This window comes from Panthera tigris, chromosome E1 (genome assembly GCF_018350195.1).
Source record: "Panthera tigris isolate Pti1 chromosome E1, P.tigris_Pti1_mat1.1, whole genome shotgun sequence".
In the NCBI taxonomy this organism is placed as follows: Eukaryota; Metazoa; Chordata; class Mammalia; order Carnivora; family Felidae; genus Panthera; species Panthera tigris.
Genome location: NC_056673.1, coordinates 40,709,744 through 40,726,496, shown reverse-complemented (window position 1 = coordinate 40,726,496; position 16,753 = coordinate 40,709,744). Strand labels below are relative to the sequence as shown.

General features: G+C 39.9%; 1 protein-coding gene across 6 annotated transcripts in view; it reads right to left on the bottom strand.

The window, feature by feature from the left end:
* The window catches only part of ATP6V0A1 (ATPase H+ transporting V0 subunit a1), a 55,711-nt gene extending 39,201 nt beyond the window's left edge, over window positions 1-16,510 (bottom strand). For all 6 annotated transcript variants that reach the window (XM_042967412.1, XM_015540022.2, XM_042967416.1 and 3 more), the window contains exons 1-5: window positions 16,413-16,510; window positions 14,230-14,393; window positions 3,049-3,127; window positions 1,471-1,568; window positions 795-923 (exon numbers count right to left, since the gene is read on the bottom strand). In XM_042967412.1, the coding sequence (XP_042823346.1) occupies window positions 795-923; window positions 1,471-1,568; window positions 3,049-3,127; window positions 14,230-14,346 (423 nt within the window). In that variant the 5' untranslated portion in view covers window positions 14,347-14,393; window positions 16,413-16,510. The remainder of the gene's footprint in view (window positions 1-794; window positions 924-1,470; window positions 1,569-3,048; window positions 3,128-14,229; window positions 14,394-16,412) is intronic.
* Window positions 16,511-16,753: the final 243 nt, after the last annotated feature.

Below are 16,753 nucleotides of genomic sequence, written 5' to 3'. Positions count from 1 at the left end.
AAGACACCTTACTGTAAAAAAAGAGAATTCTCGGTACCTTAGGCCATCAACAAAGCCAAGTCCAGGCTCAAAGCTAAGACTCCTCTCCACGTTTAATGAGGAGAAGGAATCCTTCTGAAAGTCTTGCTCTAAAGCCTTTCGGTGGGCTCACCTCAGCAAACTGTCATCTGTCATCATCACCTACATTTTTAACCTAGAAACTGACTTAACATTTTTCCCTATAAGGTAGTGTGACTGAGTTTCCATGAAAATCCGGGAATTTCAAAATAGGCATCCTACCAGTTCTATTTCCATAGAACATAACGAGAAACTCTTGAAAAATTAAAGTGTGACTTGTGCTATGTGGATTGTTACAAATGTACTCATGGTAGATAAGCAAACATGGAGAATAAGATAAAAATAAAAATTTGATGATAAAAGTTTTGGAGGTTAAGCCTTTGTTATAATTTCATGTATGACTGAATGTTTCTTGTTGCTTCAACTTTTACCTTAAGTATTTACTTACCTCAAAATATAATGACAAAATTTCAACTATAATATATACAACTACTTTCGGGTTCCTTTCCCCATCTTGTGATGAAAAATTGCAGAAAATGCAAAAGCATACAAAACCATGACTGGCTGTGTACTGCATGAGAAATGGAACATAATCTGACATTCCTTCAACTAAAACAGTGCGAAAATGGTATTGCTTTCAAACTAGCAAATTAAAATAATTTTTGGAATAACAGCATGGCCCACTTGTGCAGGTATAGTATCAGCTGCTCAAATACTAAAAGAAACAATAGTCTGACCTCATCGAAAAACTGCTGAGTTTTGCGAAGTATAAATTTTAATTCAGTCAGTTCCAGGAAGTTTCTCTTCAGAGCTTCCTGGTTTGTGTTGATTTCCTTCAGTTCATTTTCAATCTTTTCAAAATTGGCCTACAGAAAAAATAAGTAAATAAATAAATAAAATCAAACTATTAACTCAAACTAAGCTCAATATGCTTGATGTGAAAGACGGATGAATTCATCCATCCCACAGAACTCTTGGCCACCCTGATGGTTCAAACATAATTTTATATCTACCCAGCAAATGTGTGATTTTACCAGGGCAATTTTCTTTATGAAATTTTTTTGCTTAACATCATCTGTCTTTATCTATAGGTTCTATTACACAGTTGAATTTCTCAGGGGACTTTGGATGGAAAAAAATAAATACTGAAAACTCTACTGGTTATTCATTTAGTCTATGAGATGAATAAATTACTAGATAAATTGGTGTTAATCCAATAAGGTTTCGACAAGGCAGTAAACATTTATTTGGTGGCATGATAGTGCTGTATAGTAAGTTTTCACAAGACATTTACAAGCAAGAGACAATGTGGACAAGGACAGCAAGAATTCCTCTACTGTCCACCCACACAGGAAAATAATTTCTGCACTTAAGTAGAAAGAAACTTCTGGCTTCCTCAGAAGAATTGTTTACCTCTAAGTCAATCATGTCCCGGGGGAAGGGCACCTCTGGGTTTTCACCAGTGTCCATAATTGGGATATTAGCTTTTCTTATTTCTTTCTCAACAAATCCTAAAATGACAGAAGCAAAATATTCATGTATAGCACAGGCCTGGAATTGCCAGTATTTGAGAAAAAAAATAAGACCCCAAACCTGGCTAAAAAGAGCTTCATTCCCAGAAAGATACTCTCATATAAAAGAAGCAGAACATGTAAATCCTTTTTTTCTCCACGTTCCTCTTCCTCCACTGCACACTCTATAACAACCGCAGCTACCCCAGAGAGGATTATCATCCCACTACTGTCTTCCTTTCCTCTTTTGATCTTAAAACTGGACCTCATCTGCTTCAGTTCTCCACCCTGTGCAACTACTGCCCCAGAGTATGATGGTTCTGCTTGTAGATACTGTTGTAGGACAGACTTACAGAACAGGGTGATTCAATAGAATATTTGACATTTAGCAAACTCGTGAGACAGCTCCAGATCAAAAGGGTTTCATTAAACTTGAAAAACAATCAGATCAGTTTTAACAACACAAAAACCCAAAAAGCACGACACGGAATAAGGTCCTAAAATACCAGAAGAGAAAAGTGACAACTAGTAACTTTTTTAGTGCAGGGACCAAATTCACCAATCAGCTAACTAAAAGCTGGCATAGTATAGTAGTGAGATCACAGGTTTCAGAGCCAGAGAGAACAACCTGGATTCAAATACTGGTTCCAGTACAACTGCTTATGTTCCCAGGAAGTCACTTAACCTCTCTGATCTTTGGTTTCCCTGTTTATTTATTTATTTAATACTTATTTTTTAAGTAATCTCTACACCCCATGTGGGGCTCAAACTCACCACCCTGAGATCAAGAGTCAGATGCTCTACTGACTGAGCCAACCAGGCAGCCTGGCTTCCTAATTTATTAAATGAGGTAATACCCAACTGAAGGAATATTGTGAGGAATGAATGAAATAAAGTTTATGAACTCCCCAACTCTCAACAGTACCCTAATAAGTGTGTTAGTTTCTTCCTTCATAAAAAGCTCAAATTAAAAGGTGGTTATATTGATATCTAAAATAGATGGTGGGCGCCTGGGTGGCTCAGTTGGTGGAATGTGCGACTCCTGATCTCAGGGTTGTGGGTTTAAGCCCACACTGCTTAAAAATAAAACCTTTAAAAATTATAATAAATAATATTTTTAAATTAAAAAACATATAAAATAAAATAAAAATAAAATAAAAATAGTGGTCTGAGTCCTGTCTCTCAGAATTCTATAATGCAATAGCTATAGCAGTAGTTGTAAAACCCTTCCCATAAAAAATAACCAATGCGTTCAGCTTGTAATCTTGTCGTCTCAAAGTTTCCATTAAGCACCACCTAGCCCCAATACCATAAAATCTACTTGTACATGAGAAATTCATCTTAATATCAAGATCCCAAGACTATTCCTCCTTTCTTTTTCTCCTGTAGTATTTTCTCGTTTTGTTAAGAGGACTAGCATCTCTAATTTAAGACAAATGACTCGTTATAGGAACATCATACAGGACCAAAATGCACATACGAAGCTTTCGATCCATTTCTTCACATCTTCTAACTTCATTCACAAATTTCCGCTGGAAAACATTCACATCTGGATTTAACTGCAAAATAAGAACACAATACCAAATATTTGAAACAAATTTTTTTAAGGTTTATTTATCTTTGAGAGAGAGAGAGAGAGAGAGAGAGAGAGAGAGTGCACATGCACGCTAGCGGGGGAGGGGCAGAGAGAGAGGGAGACATAATCTGAAGAAGGCTTCAGGCTCTGAGCTGTCAGCACAGAGCCAAATGTGGGGTTCAAACTCACAAACTGTGAGATCATGCCCTGAGCCTAAGTGGGACACTTAACCAACTGAGCTACCCAGGTGCTCCCCAAATATTTAAATACTGCATCTATTTCCTCTGTGTCACAAGCAACACATTCTGCAAAGTGAAACCTAATTTTGTGTCAGTGTATGATGCAATCACATGATGCAAAAATGGTCTACTGCCCTATATAACCTGCTTCAGGGCCAATCACACCAACTGAAGATAAAAACCCCTCTCTCACTGTGGCACCACATTATTGGAATGGAGGCAAATTAGACAAAGCACCAAGGTACAAGATGGTCCTCCCAGGCCAAAGTCTCAGTGAGCTCCCCCAGCCAAAAACTTGAGCAATGATGTATACCAGAAGCTCTGCCCAGTTTTCCTTCTCTTCCTCCCAATCAGAAGAGACAAAAGGCAAACATCTTTTATTCTTCTGTCCCAGGATCTTCACTTCCTACCAGACAGGCTGGTTTATTCATTCATACGTCACAAGTAATTTTCAAAGCAATGTGACAGATATTCTGGGAAATACAAACAAGTTCCTACTTACTAAGAAGCCTGAAATCTAGTAAAGAAAAAAAATACACACAACCAACAAGAGCACGTGATAAATTCCATAAAAGTAATACCAATAAAGAACTATAGCTACTCACTCAACATTTATGGAGCACTATATATACACTACTGTATTAGGCACTGTTATAAGTACAAAAGGATATGTCCAAGCTTTGAGGAGCTATCAGATCCATGGACGAGACAGATACAAACTAATAGATGCAATTTGTTGTGATAAATGCTACTTTAAAAAAGTAAATATTGTTGTCAGTTTCTTATACAATTAAACATATACATAGGTACATCATAACTAAGCATTCCACTACTAGATATTTGTTTAAGAGAAATGAAAACATGTCTACAGAGATTCGTACAAGAATGTTTACAGCATGGCATAAGAACAGACACTCAGATCAATGGAACAGAATAACCCAGAAATGGACCCACAACGTATGGCCAACCAATCTTTGACAAAGCAGGAAAGAATATCCGATTGAATAGACAGTATCTTTACCAAGTGGTGCTGGGAAAACTGGACAGCGACATGCAGAAGAATGAACCTGGACCACTTTCTTACACGATACACAAAAATAAACTCAAAATGGATGAAAGACCTAAATGTAAGACAGGAAGCCATCAAAATCCTTGAGGAGAAAGCAGGCAAAAATCTCTTTCATCTTGGCCGCAGAAACTTCTTATTCAACATGTCTCTGGAGGTAAGGGAAACAAAAAGCAAAAATGAACTACTTGGACCTCATCAAAATAAAAAGGTCCTGCACAGCGAAGGAAACAATCAGCAAAACTAAAAGGCAACCGACAGAATGGGAGAAGACATTTGCAAATGACGTATCAGATAAAGGGTTAGTCTCCAAAATCTATAAAGAAGTTATCAAACTCAACACCCCAAAAACACATATTCCAGTGAAGAAATGGGCAAAAGACATGAATAGACATTTCTCCAAAGAAGACATCCAGATGGTCAACCAACACATGAAAAAATGCTCAACATCACTCATCATCAGGGATATACAAATCAAAATCACCATGAGATACCACCTCACACCTGTCAGAATGGCTAACACTAACAACTCAGACAACAACACATGTTGGCAAGGATGAGGAGAAAGAGGATCTCTTTTGCACTGCTGGTGGGAATGCAAACTGGTGCAGCCACTCTGGAAAACAGTATGGAGGTTCCTCAAAAAATTAAAAATAGAACTACCCTATGACCCAGCAATTGCACTACTAGGTATTTATCCAAGGGATACAGGTGTGCTGTTTCAAACAGGCACATGCACCCCCATGTTTTAACAGCTCTATCGACAATAGCCGAAGTATGGAAAGAACCCAAATGTCCACCGATGGATGAATGGATAAAGAAGATGTGGTATACATACACAACGGAGTATTACTCTGCAGTCAAAAAGAATGAAATCTTGCCATTTGCAACTATGTGGATGGAACTAGAGGGTATTATGCTAAGCAAAATTAGTCAGAGAAAGACAAATATCACATGACTTCACTCGTATGAAGACTTTAAGATACAAAATAGATAAACATAAGGGAAAGGAAGCAAAAATAATAAACATAGAACAAACAGAGGGTTACTGGAGGGGTTTTGGGAGGGGGGCATTAAGGAATCTACTTCTGAAATCGTTGCACTATATGCTAACTTGGCTGTAAATTAAAAAATAAATAAATTAAAAGAAATAAATAAAACAATTTTCTAGAAAAATATAATTTACCAAGACTGACAAGGAAAAAACAACAACAGAATAAGCCTATAATCAGTAAAGAAATTTCAACAGTTAAAATATATCCATCTAAAAAATATCAGGCCTAGGGGCGCCTGGCTGGTAGTGGAGCGTGGGACTCTTGACCTTGGGGTCATGAGTTCAAGCCCCACATGGAGCATAGAGCTTACTTTAAAAATAAGAAAAATAATAAATAAATAATAAGTAAAAACATCAGGCCTAGAAGGTGTAAAGATGATTTGTACTAATCTTATTTTTTTTAATTTAATTTAATTTTATTTATTTATTTTTTTAACGTTTATTTATTTTTGAGACAGAGAGAGGACAGAGTATGAACGAGGGAGGGTCAGAGAGAGGGAGACACAGAATCGGAAGTAGGCTCCAGGCTCTGAGCTGTCAGCACAGAGCCCGATGCAGGGCTTGAACTCACGGACCGCGAGATCATGACCTGAGCCGAAGTCGGCCGCTTAACCGACTGAGCCACCCAGGCGCCCCTGTACTAATCTTTTAAAGACTAGATAAACCCAAATCTTTAGAAAATTATTCCAAAGAGGCAAAATGAAGGAATGCTCCTCAACTAACAAATAAGACCGGCCAGTATAAGCTTGATACAGGGCAAGAATAGTTTGACAAAGGACAAGTACAAGCCGGTATCACTTATCAATATAGTAGTCTCTCCCTTCTTATTTCTAGTTTTAGTTACCTGCAGTCAACTGTGGTCCAGAACCAAGTGATCCTCCTTCTGACATATAGTCAGAAAGTCAACAGTAACCTAACGCTACATGACAACCCCTATGTCATTCATCTCACTTCATCTCGTCACATTGGCATCTCATCATCTCACATCCTCACAAGAAGGGTGAGTACAGTAGAAAAAGATATTTTCAGAGAGACCACATTCACATAACTTTCATTACAGTATAGTTACAATTGTTCTATTTTATTATTGTTGTTAATCTCTTACCTTGTCTAACTGATAAAGTTTATCATGTATATTTGTATAGTAAAAAACAACAACGCACACACACACACACACACACACACACGGTTTAGTACTATCTGTGGTTTCAGGCACCCATGGTAGGTCTTGGAACGTATCCTCCATAGATAAGGAGGGGGTCTACTGTGTAAGAGAAAAAAATCCTAATACAATATTAGGAAACTGAATCCCCAAATTCTTTTGAAATACACCTCATGAGCGAGTTGACTTTACATAGGCTTGCAAGGATGATTTTACATTAAAAAAAAAAACAAAAAAACCCAACAACTATACAATTGCCCAATAAGCATATGAAAAGATGCTCCACATAATTGGCCATGAGGGAAATGCAAATCAAAACCACTGTGAGATACCACTTCATAGCCATTAAGATGGTTATCATAAAAATTTTTTAAATGAAAAATAACAAGTGACAGTGAGGATGTGAAGAAATTGGAACCCTCCTATGTTGCTGCTGGGAACGAAAATGGTGTGGCTGCTGTAAAAAGCAGTCTCCTGGAGGTTCCTCAGAAAACTAAACATAGAATTAACATATGATCCAGAAATTCCACCCATAAGTACACACCCAAAAGAAATAAGCAATCAAACAAATACTTGTACACAAATGCTTACAGTAGCATTACTGACAACAGTCAAAAAATGGAAACAACCCCAATATGTTCAAGTGATGAATGAATAAAGAAAAGGCGGTATATGCATACAATGGAATATCATTCAGCCATAAAAAGGAACAAAGTCCTAATACGTGCTACAATCTTGATGAATCCTGAAAACAATATGCTAAGTGGAAGAATCACGACACAAAAGGCAACGTATTGTATGATTCCAATTATGTATGACGTCCAGAACTGGAGAATCCATAGAGACAGAGATAGATTAGATGGTTGGCCAGGGCTAGGGGAAGGGAGGATGAGGAGTGACTGCTAATGGGTACAGGGCTTTTTTGGGGGGTGATGAAATGTTCTGGTTAGATAGTGATGATGGTTGCACAACCCTGTGAATACACTAAAAACCAATGAATTGTACATTGTAAAATGGTGACTTTTTTTTTTTTTTTTTTTTTTTTTTTTTTTTGCCTATCTCAATTAAAAAGATCATAGGCAGCAGAGTCAGACAGTCTGGGGGGGACAGCAGTGCCCAGGTGGCTCAGTTGGTTGAGTGCCTGACTCTTGATTTCGGCTCAGGTCATGATCTCACAGTTTGTGGGCTTGAGCCCCATATCAGGCTCCACACTGACAGGGCAGAGCCTGCTTCAGATTCTCTCTCTCCCTCGCTCTCTGCCCCTCTCCCAACTTGTGTGCCCCCCCCCCCCAAATAAGTAAATAAACTTAAGAAAAAGTAGTCTGGGGGTACAGATCTGTGTGTCTTGGGTAGATATTTTCATCTGTGGCCTGGGGTACTAGTCTATAATATGAGAATGGCAAGTTCCACTATTCAAAAGTAGGTTCTACTTCTCAGAGTTGCTGCGAGGAATGCCTAAAATAATAATGTAAAATGTTCAATATGGCAACAAAAAAATGCAAACTATCATTGTGACTGTAAGTGTTAAACGGCAAGGGATTAAAGAGTAGAGAAGCATGTCAAAGAGAAGAGTGGATGGGGGGACAGATGAGTCACACAAGATTTTGAACAAGTTGAGCGAGGAAAATGTCCCACTCAATCATCTCTAAAACCCAGAGTGGTGGTATGTTTTGCAGAGAAGATAGGCAACAGCTCTATCTTATACTGAAACCACCCACTTTAAGATGTTGCCCATTTTCAAATGAAAAATAGATACAAAAAAGAAAGTTAAAGATACATGCTGAAGCATGGATGAACCTTGAAAACATGCTAAATGAAAGAAGTCAGTCACAAAAGGCTACATATTATAGGATTCTACTGACATGAAATGTTCACAATAAGCAAATTCACAGAACAGTAGATTAATGGTTTCCAGGGGGTAGAAGTGGAGGAGGGGCATTGGGACGAAAACAGGCAGTGAGTGTTAATGGCGACAGAATTTCTTGTCAGGGTAATGAAAGTTCTAAAACTGACCGTGGTGATGGTTGTAGAACTCTGTGAATATACTAAAAATCACTGAATCATACACTTCGGATGGACAAATTATATCTCAGTAAAGCTGTTTAAAAGAGACAGTAGGAAAAAAATCTGGATATGTAATTTACCAAATTAATAGATTAATGGAAAAAAACATGGTAACCTCAACAAATGAAGAAAAAGGCATTCAATAAAATTTTGCAATCATTTGTGGCAATAACTTTAGAAAATCAGAAATTCAAAGGAATCTGAATAATTTAATAGAATTTTCTAAAAACTTAAGAGTAAACATCTTATTTAAATTGTGAAATAATAGGACACCTGGAGGACTCAGTCAGTTAAGCATCGACTCCTGGTCTCAGCTCAGGCCTTGATCTCGGGGTCATGAGTTCAAGCCCCAAGTTGGGCTCTGTGCTGGGTGTGTAGCCTACTTGAAAATAACAAGTAAATAAAATTGTGAAATATTGGGGTACCTGGCTGGCTCAATTGCAAGGGCATGCAACTCTTGATCTCGGGGTCATTGAGTTTAACCCCACATTGAATGTAAAGATTATAGAAAGAAAGAAAGAAAGAAAGAAAGAAAGAAAGAAAGAAAGAAAGAAAGAAAGAAACAAACAAACAAACAAACAAACTTAGATTCCCCTTAAAGTCAGGAGCATAGACAAGAATGCCATGTGACACATACATAGCCTTACTTCTTATTAACAAAAACCCCAGGGGCACCTGGGTGGCTAAGTCAGATAAGCATTTGACTCTTGGTTTTGGCTCAGGTCACGATCTCACAGTTCATGGGATCAAGCCCCGCATCAGGCTCCGCATTGAAAATGTAGAATCTGCTTGGGATTCTCTCTCTTCTTCCCTCTGCCCCTCCCTCTCTCTCTCTCAAAATAAATAAATAAACTTAACAAATGTTCATTTAAGGCAGTTACTGCTCAGCTGAAAAGCCTCTTTTCCCAGACTCCCTTACAGCTAGACTATGCCATAATTCTGGTCAACAAAACTTAGGAAACTCTTCTGAGGATTTCTAAGAAAGTTGTTTTTTGGGTTTTTTTTTTTTTTTTCCCCTCCTAATAGAAGTACTCCTTTCTCCCTGCACTTCCTTCTTCTTGCCTAGAATATGCATGCAATGCCTGGAGCTTTGGTGGTCCTCTACGAGGACAAAAGCTAAATGCTCCAGGATGGCCAAAAAGAAATATAGGATGATCTTAGGACACTGGTGATAGTGTGAAGCTGGGCCTCATGTTACATGAGAAAGTACATCCCTATCACTTGGGTTTTCAGTTACATATAGCTGAACACAATCCTAACCAGTATTAGTTTGCCGTTACTCTTCTTCTGCCTGTTAGTAAAGGTCTTAAGGTACACGGCAAAATAAGAAAAAAAAGAATAAGGGCTTGAAAGGAGGAAACAGCTTACTCTTCAACATTGCAGTAAAAAAGATTATATCAAACATAGCAAAATGTTAACAAGTGGTGAATCGACTGAAGAGTATTCAGCTTTGAAATTTTTAAAAATAAAAATTTAGGGAAAAAATACTAATAAGCAAAAAAGAACAATTTTATGTGTGACCACATATACCATAAACAAAGAGAAAAGACAGGGGTGGGGGCGCCTGGGTGGCGCAGTCGGTTAAGCGTCCGACTTCAGCCAGGTCACGATCTCGCGGTCCGTGAGTTCGAGCCCCGCGTCAGGCTCTGGGCTGATGGCTCGGAGCCTGGAGCCTGTTTCCGATTCTGTGTCTCCCTCTCTCTATGCCCCTCCCCCGTTCATGCTCTGTCTCTCTCTGTCCCAAAAATAAATAAAAAAACGTTGAAAAAAAAAATTAAAAAAAAAAAAAAAAAAAAAAAAGAAAAGACAGGGGTGCCTGGGCGGTTCAGTCAGTTAAGCACCTGACTTCAGCTCAGGTCATGATCTCACGGTCCGTGAGTTCGAGCCCTGTGTTAGGCTCTGCGCTGACAGCTCAGAGCCTGGAGCCTGCTTCAGATTCTGTGTCTCCCTCTCTCTCTGCCCCTCCCCCACTCACACTCTGTTTCTCAAAAATGAATAAATGTTAAAAAAAATTTTTTTTAAACAAAGGGAAAAGACAAGGCAAATTATCAGTAAAGGATTGTAAAAGATTAGCTTCCAAAAATACATGAAGAACTTTTACATATTCTGTAAGTCAGTAAGCAGACATTCATGGGAATGAAACCCATTATGTCCAATAACCAGATAAAAAGATACTGAGCGTACTAATCAAGAAAATTCAAATTAAAACAACAAAAATACAGCACTTCACAACACCTAACAGTTAAAGAGGCACAGGATGCTCAGCAATGCCCCTCTTAGTTATAATCCCCAGAGCAGCAACAAGTCCGTGAAATCAATACTCTTTACACAGTAACACTAAAACATCATTTGCCTTTTTCATCCTCACTCATGAATATTCAGTGAAGTTTTCCAGAGGCTCATGGTATACATCACAGCCAGATGACTGCAGAAGCAGATAGGAGAATCCAGCTGCCTTCTATTAATTCAGACATTAAAGAAATTTTCAAAAATATAAAAGCAAAGCAATTCTTTTATTTTGGAAAATATAATTATTTTTTTTAAAAAATACTACTTATGATAACACATATCAGGCTTATTATTGTGAGTTTTTTTTTATTTAAAAAAAAATTTTTTTTTTTACATTTATTTATTTTTGAGACAGAGAGAGACAGAGCATGAACGGGGGAGGGTCAGAGAGAGGGAGACACAGAATCTGAAATAGGCTCCAGGCTCTGAGCTGTCAGCACAGAGCCCGACGCGGGGCTCGAACTCACGGACCGCGAGATCATGACCTGAGCCGAAGTCGGCCGCTTAACTGACTGAGCCACCCACGCGCCCCTATTATTGTGAGTTTTTAAATAAGTATTTTAAACATATCTTCATTTTAATTTCCAATAAATATTGACAGCTATAACTCATAAAAGCTCTTTAGGATCCTCAATCATGTTTTCAGAGTGTAAAGAGGACCTTAGACCAAAAATTTTGAGAACCACTGCCCTGGAGAAACTATCACACATGTATACCGGGAGACATATACAAGAATCTTCCTTGTAACACTGTAATAACAAAGAACTGCAATTACTTAAATGTTCATCAGAAGGAAAAAATTATAAACTGTATATATTCTTACAATAACTATATAGCAATTTTAAGAAATGAACTAATGCTACCTGTAACAGGTGGTCAAATCTCACAAATAATGAATTTCAAAAGCACGGTGCTGAAAGATACATACAATATGCCATGCATACAGTTTTAAAACATGCAAAATCATACTAGCATATATTATTATTTAGCGATACACACATATGTAGCAAGAGTAAAAAATAAAAATACATGGGAATGATAAAAGCAAAACATGGCTGGCTCAAACATGGCTGGCTCAGTCGGGAGAGGATGTGACTCTCAGTCCTGGGATCATGAGTTCAAGCCCCATGTTGGGCATAGACTTACTTAAAAAAAAAAAAAAAAAAAAAAAAAAAAGGCAAAAATCATTGCAGAGGTTACCTGTAGGGAGGTGGGGAGAGAAATAGCATGCAGGAAGACTACACAGGAGCCTTCAATTACATGAATGTTTATCTCTTAAGTAGACAGTAGAAATGGAGGTATTCATTATGTTATTCCCTGTAATTTTTTGTCTGATTGCAATACATCATAAGTAAAATTTAAGAATGCTGAAGAGAGGGGCACAGGGGTGGCTCAGTCGGTTAAACATCCAACTCTGGATTTCAGCTCAGGTCATGATCTCACGGTTCGTGAGTTTGAGCCCCATGTCAGGCTCTGCACTGAAAGCCTGGGATTCTCTCTCCCCCACACTCTCTGCCCCTCCCACCCTCTCTCTCCCTCAAAAAAAAAAAAAAAAAAAAAAATGCTGAATAGATACAATGGGTGTTAGGAAGGGGGAGACACTATAGGACCAACTTCCTTTGGTTTCAAATTAAGGGTGACTTAGGTTTGATTTAGGTCTCAAATCTAGAAAACTGGAAGACTATCAATACATTAGCTCAAACTTAGGAAGTCAGGATGAAGAAATAGTTTGGGAGAAGGTAAGGTGCTGGGATTTAGACAGGCTACCATGAGAAGTAGAAATGACAAAATTCTTAGAGAGTTGTAAATTTACGGATGGTGTTTGAGAACTGTCAGGGCCAGAGACATAGATTTGGGGCTCAACAAATAAGATGGAAGATTTGAGAATAGATGAGGTCATCAAAAAAGGTGGTAAAGGAAGATGTGGCTATGGACAAGCTTCTCCAGACAGAGCAGAGGAGAGAGCTTGAGGAATAATGACACAGAAAGCCAAGATGGAGAAGATAAGAGAGGTTAGTGGAAGATAACAGTGAGCCCTCAGGATGATAAGAAAAGGAATCAGAATCAGGTAGGAGAACATTCAAAGAGGGAAGGCATAAGAAGGTTCAAAGATAATAAAAAGTATACTATGTCACTGGACTATATTTGTGTAATTTCAGTGTGCCAGTTCCAGGAAGCCAATATTGATTAATCCCACCCCATTCTGACCACTCCTCTGTCACCTATTCATTCCAACAAATGCTGACAGTATCCTGTATGTGGACACAAAGGATACAATGATTGTCTTCAGCATCCTAAGATGACAGTAGAAGACAGAGACTAATCAACTACTAACACTAGTGAATGTAAAACCACAACTACCGTGAATGCTATCAGTGAAAGTACCTGGAGCTTTGAGATGCGTAATTAGGGAACTGTTAACTCCTCTTTCCTTTCAACAGGGTATGTTGTGCCTTCTTCAGCAGACTGCAAGCCCCTTAGGGCATACTTTTTTATACTCTTAGACTGCTGATTTTCTTTAGATATCTTCTCTAAGTGCTCAGCATAATGCTTCAAAATAATGGATATTTAGTATATGCTTACTTCTATATCTGTACGTTGATGCATCAGATTTTGTAATAAACATGTCCTACTGTATGGAAGAGCTATGACATTTTTTAAATAACCTGCCACAGGTGTTAAAGAGGCCAAAAGCAATGTGCAAGCCTTGGTGTGTCCTCTACCCGCATCCCAATCAATTACCTTGAGATTGTATAGGATTATTTGCAAAGGGGGAGCTAGTAAAATCATGGAAATTTTGGCACAAACATTCTCACCTCTAGAGAGACAACTCGAAATGTACACTCTACCAACAGTAAGCCAGTGCTATAATGTTATTTTTTTTTAATTTTTTTTTTTTAACATTTATTTATTTTTGAGACAGAGAGAGACAGAGCATGAACAGGGGAGGGGCAGAGAGAGAGGGAGACACAGAATCTGAAACAGGCTCCAGGCTCTGAGCTGTCAGCACAGAGCCCGACACGGGGCTCGAACTCACAGAACGTGAGATCATGACCTGAGCCGAAGTCGGACGCCTAACCGACCAAGCCACCCAGGCGCCCCTCTAAAGTTATTTTTGCAAATAAAACCCAACATTCATCATAAGGTAATTAGCCATGACAAGAAAAAACAGAGTTTAAGGCATTCAACAAGCAGCCCCACAACTACTTACATCACGAAATTGAACCTTTCCCAGTTCTCCTAATTCACTGACGCAACAATAAGCAGCTTCTGATTGTAGAAAAAGCTGGGCCAGCGTCATCTCCTCACTCCGGAAAAGCTCCCCCATGGTGGCAGAAAGTGCCAGTCAATGGAGTGTATGGATTTCTCTCCAACCTAAAGCAAAAAGAGAAAACCGCATGACCTCAGATATTACCAAGAGGGCTAAGAGCAAACAACACCGCAGTAAAGCTCTTTTGTTTTGCATTCCATATCTTCTACCCCTTGCGGACAGATTTTTAACATCCTGCTTAGAAAGATGGAAAGGAGAAATTGCAAAAGACTGTTACTAAATCCTCTCCTGCAGATGAAAAGTCACTTCCTTTGCAGTCAACACCAGGATCAAATGACAATACTTTGGGGCATCTCAATACATAAGAATGTATCCAGGTTAAAAACAGGAACTGGGATTCCCAAACAGCTCTTTAAATACCCTGGACAGGGTATTATGACTCAGTGGCGTTCACACTACACAACCTGTTTTTGGTTTGTGTCAGGAAACAGAAGAGACCTAGATTACCCTCTCATAAAGGATGTCTCCCTTGAAATTAGTTTTCTACCCTCTACTGCCCATTTCTAACTCTCAGAGTCCCAGCACTACCCTAGAGCTAAGGCTACCTTAAAGGGTTTAACCTTCCAACTTCTCAGAAAACACCATTTTCTCCCTAAGGAATCTAAACACATCAGCATTATCTAAAAAAAAAAGAGAGAGAGAGAGAGAGAGAGAGAGAGAGAAAGGGGCGCCTGGCTGGTTCAGTGGGTACAGCACGTGACTCTTGATCTCAGGGTCATGAGTTTCAAGCCCCAGGTTGGGTGTGGAACCTACTTAAAAAAAAAAAAAAAAAAAAGCCAGCTTGCATATTAAGCTGGATTTCAAGTCCAGCATGACAGGAGTACATTGATAATGACAAAGCAGTTTTTATCAAGCCACAGGGTATAAACTGGCCACCTCCTTAGCTTTCCGTTTCTTATCCCCATCCTTCAAGATTAATTACATTCTTCCATCTGTTAAAGCTTCTCATACATAAGCCAATAAAGATTTCTTTTAGGGCTGTCTTATCCTCGCCCGGTATGAAAGACAATGGCGCTATCAGTGGTCCTGAAACTGCAATTATTTGTTCGCAATCAGCTATTGTAAGGCACAGACTGCAGCGTATCTAAACTCAGCACACCATACAGTATTTTTAGTATCACGAAGGCATCCATAATGATAGGTGAAACTGGCATCAAAAGAAGAGCTACTCTGCAAGGCTGGAAGACATTTTGAGAAATTTGAATGACAAAACCTTTGTGCATTTGATGTTCAGGGCACAAAATAACACACTCATATATAAGCAAGGATTTCTCAAGAGATTACGTAGCTTGACTTTAAAATCGTCTATACCTGAGTCACTCAAAACAGCTGTTATCAGCCCTCCCACATCTTCCCCCAAACAAGGAGAGATTCCACAGCCTCTAAAGCCGGTAAAATTATGCCTGATCAGCATAGTTCAGGGGCTGCCAATAATGACAGCCTCCAGAGTTGCCTCCCTGCTTCTGTTCTTTAATGATTACAAGTCTCCCGAGAACATCTCTCCCCCACTGGAGCCAAACAGAAAACCAGGCCAAAGCGATTCAGGGGTGGGACGATGTCACAAAACAAAATATGAAGAAACAGTAATTCTGCACAAGATGAATACAAATAAAGCGCCCGGCGCCCGCCTCATTATTGTCATCCAGTCCTCGTCTCCTACGAGGTACTCAAATTCACCTGCTTCATTTCCTGTCTACCCAGTGAGAAAGCAGGAATTCTCTGAGCCCAGGCACACCTACCTCCAGAAGTGACGATTAAAAGGGGGGAACCCTCAAATGGGGAGCCCCTTTAAGAAGCCCCCCAAATTCTTCTGCCTACCCAATAACCTTCAGTTCCTCCGCCCCCACCTTAAATGGGGGGGAAGGATCAGGGCCTCCAAAGAGGAGCGAACCTCCAATTCCTCTGCCCACAAGAGGGGCGCCCAAAGAGGGGTGAACCCCATTTCCTCTCAAAGACCTAAGATCCCTGCTAATTCCTTTGACAAGCGAGGAGGCTGTTAGAACGATTTCTTGTGCCCTTCCGGGGCCGCTCCCTGCCGCGCTGTACCTACATCCCCGGCTCACCTTCAGCCGCGGGCCGGGCCGCAGCCAAAGCAGCCGCCCCAGACCAAGCCCGCAGCCTCCGCGGCTCGGGACAGCTGCGCTCGACGTGCGTGCGTCCGCAAAGCCCTGCCCCCGCGTAGCGGCTGGCTCCGCCCCCACGATGACCTCATTGCAGTCAGCCAATGGGGTGGAGCCTCGGCCGGCTGCCGCAGTGCAGAGTCGCGGGGGCGCGGGCAAGACCCAGAGTGCTGACGCCATATTGTGCGCGCGGCCGTGGCACCCGGTCCCGCGGGGCGGAGGTTCCAGTGGGGCCTGCTGGTGCGGGTGCTGGAGGCCCTGAGTCCCCGCGCCCTTCAGAATTC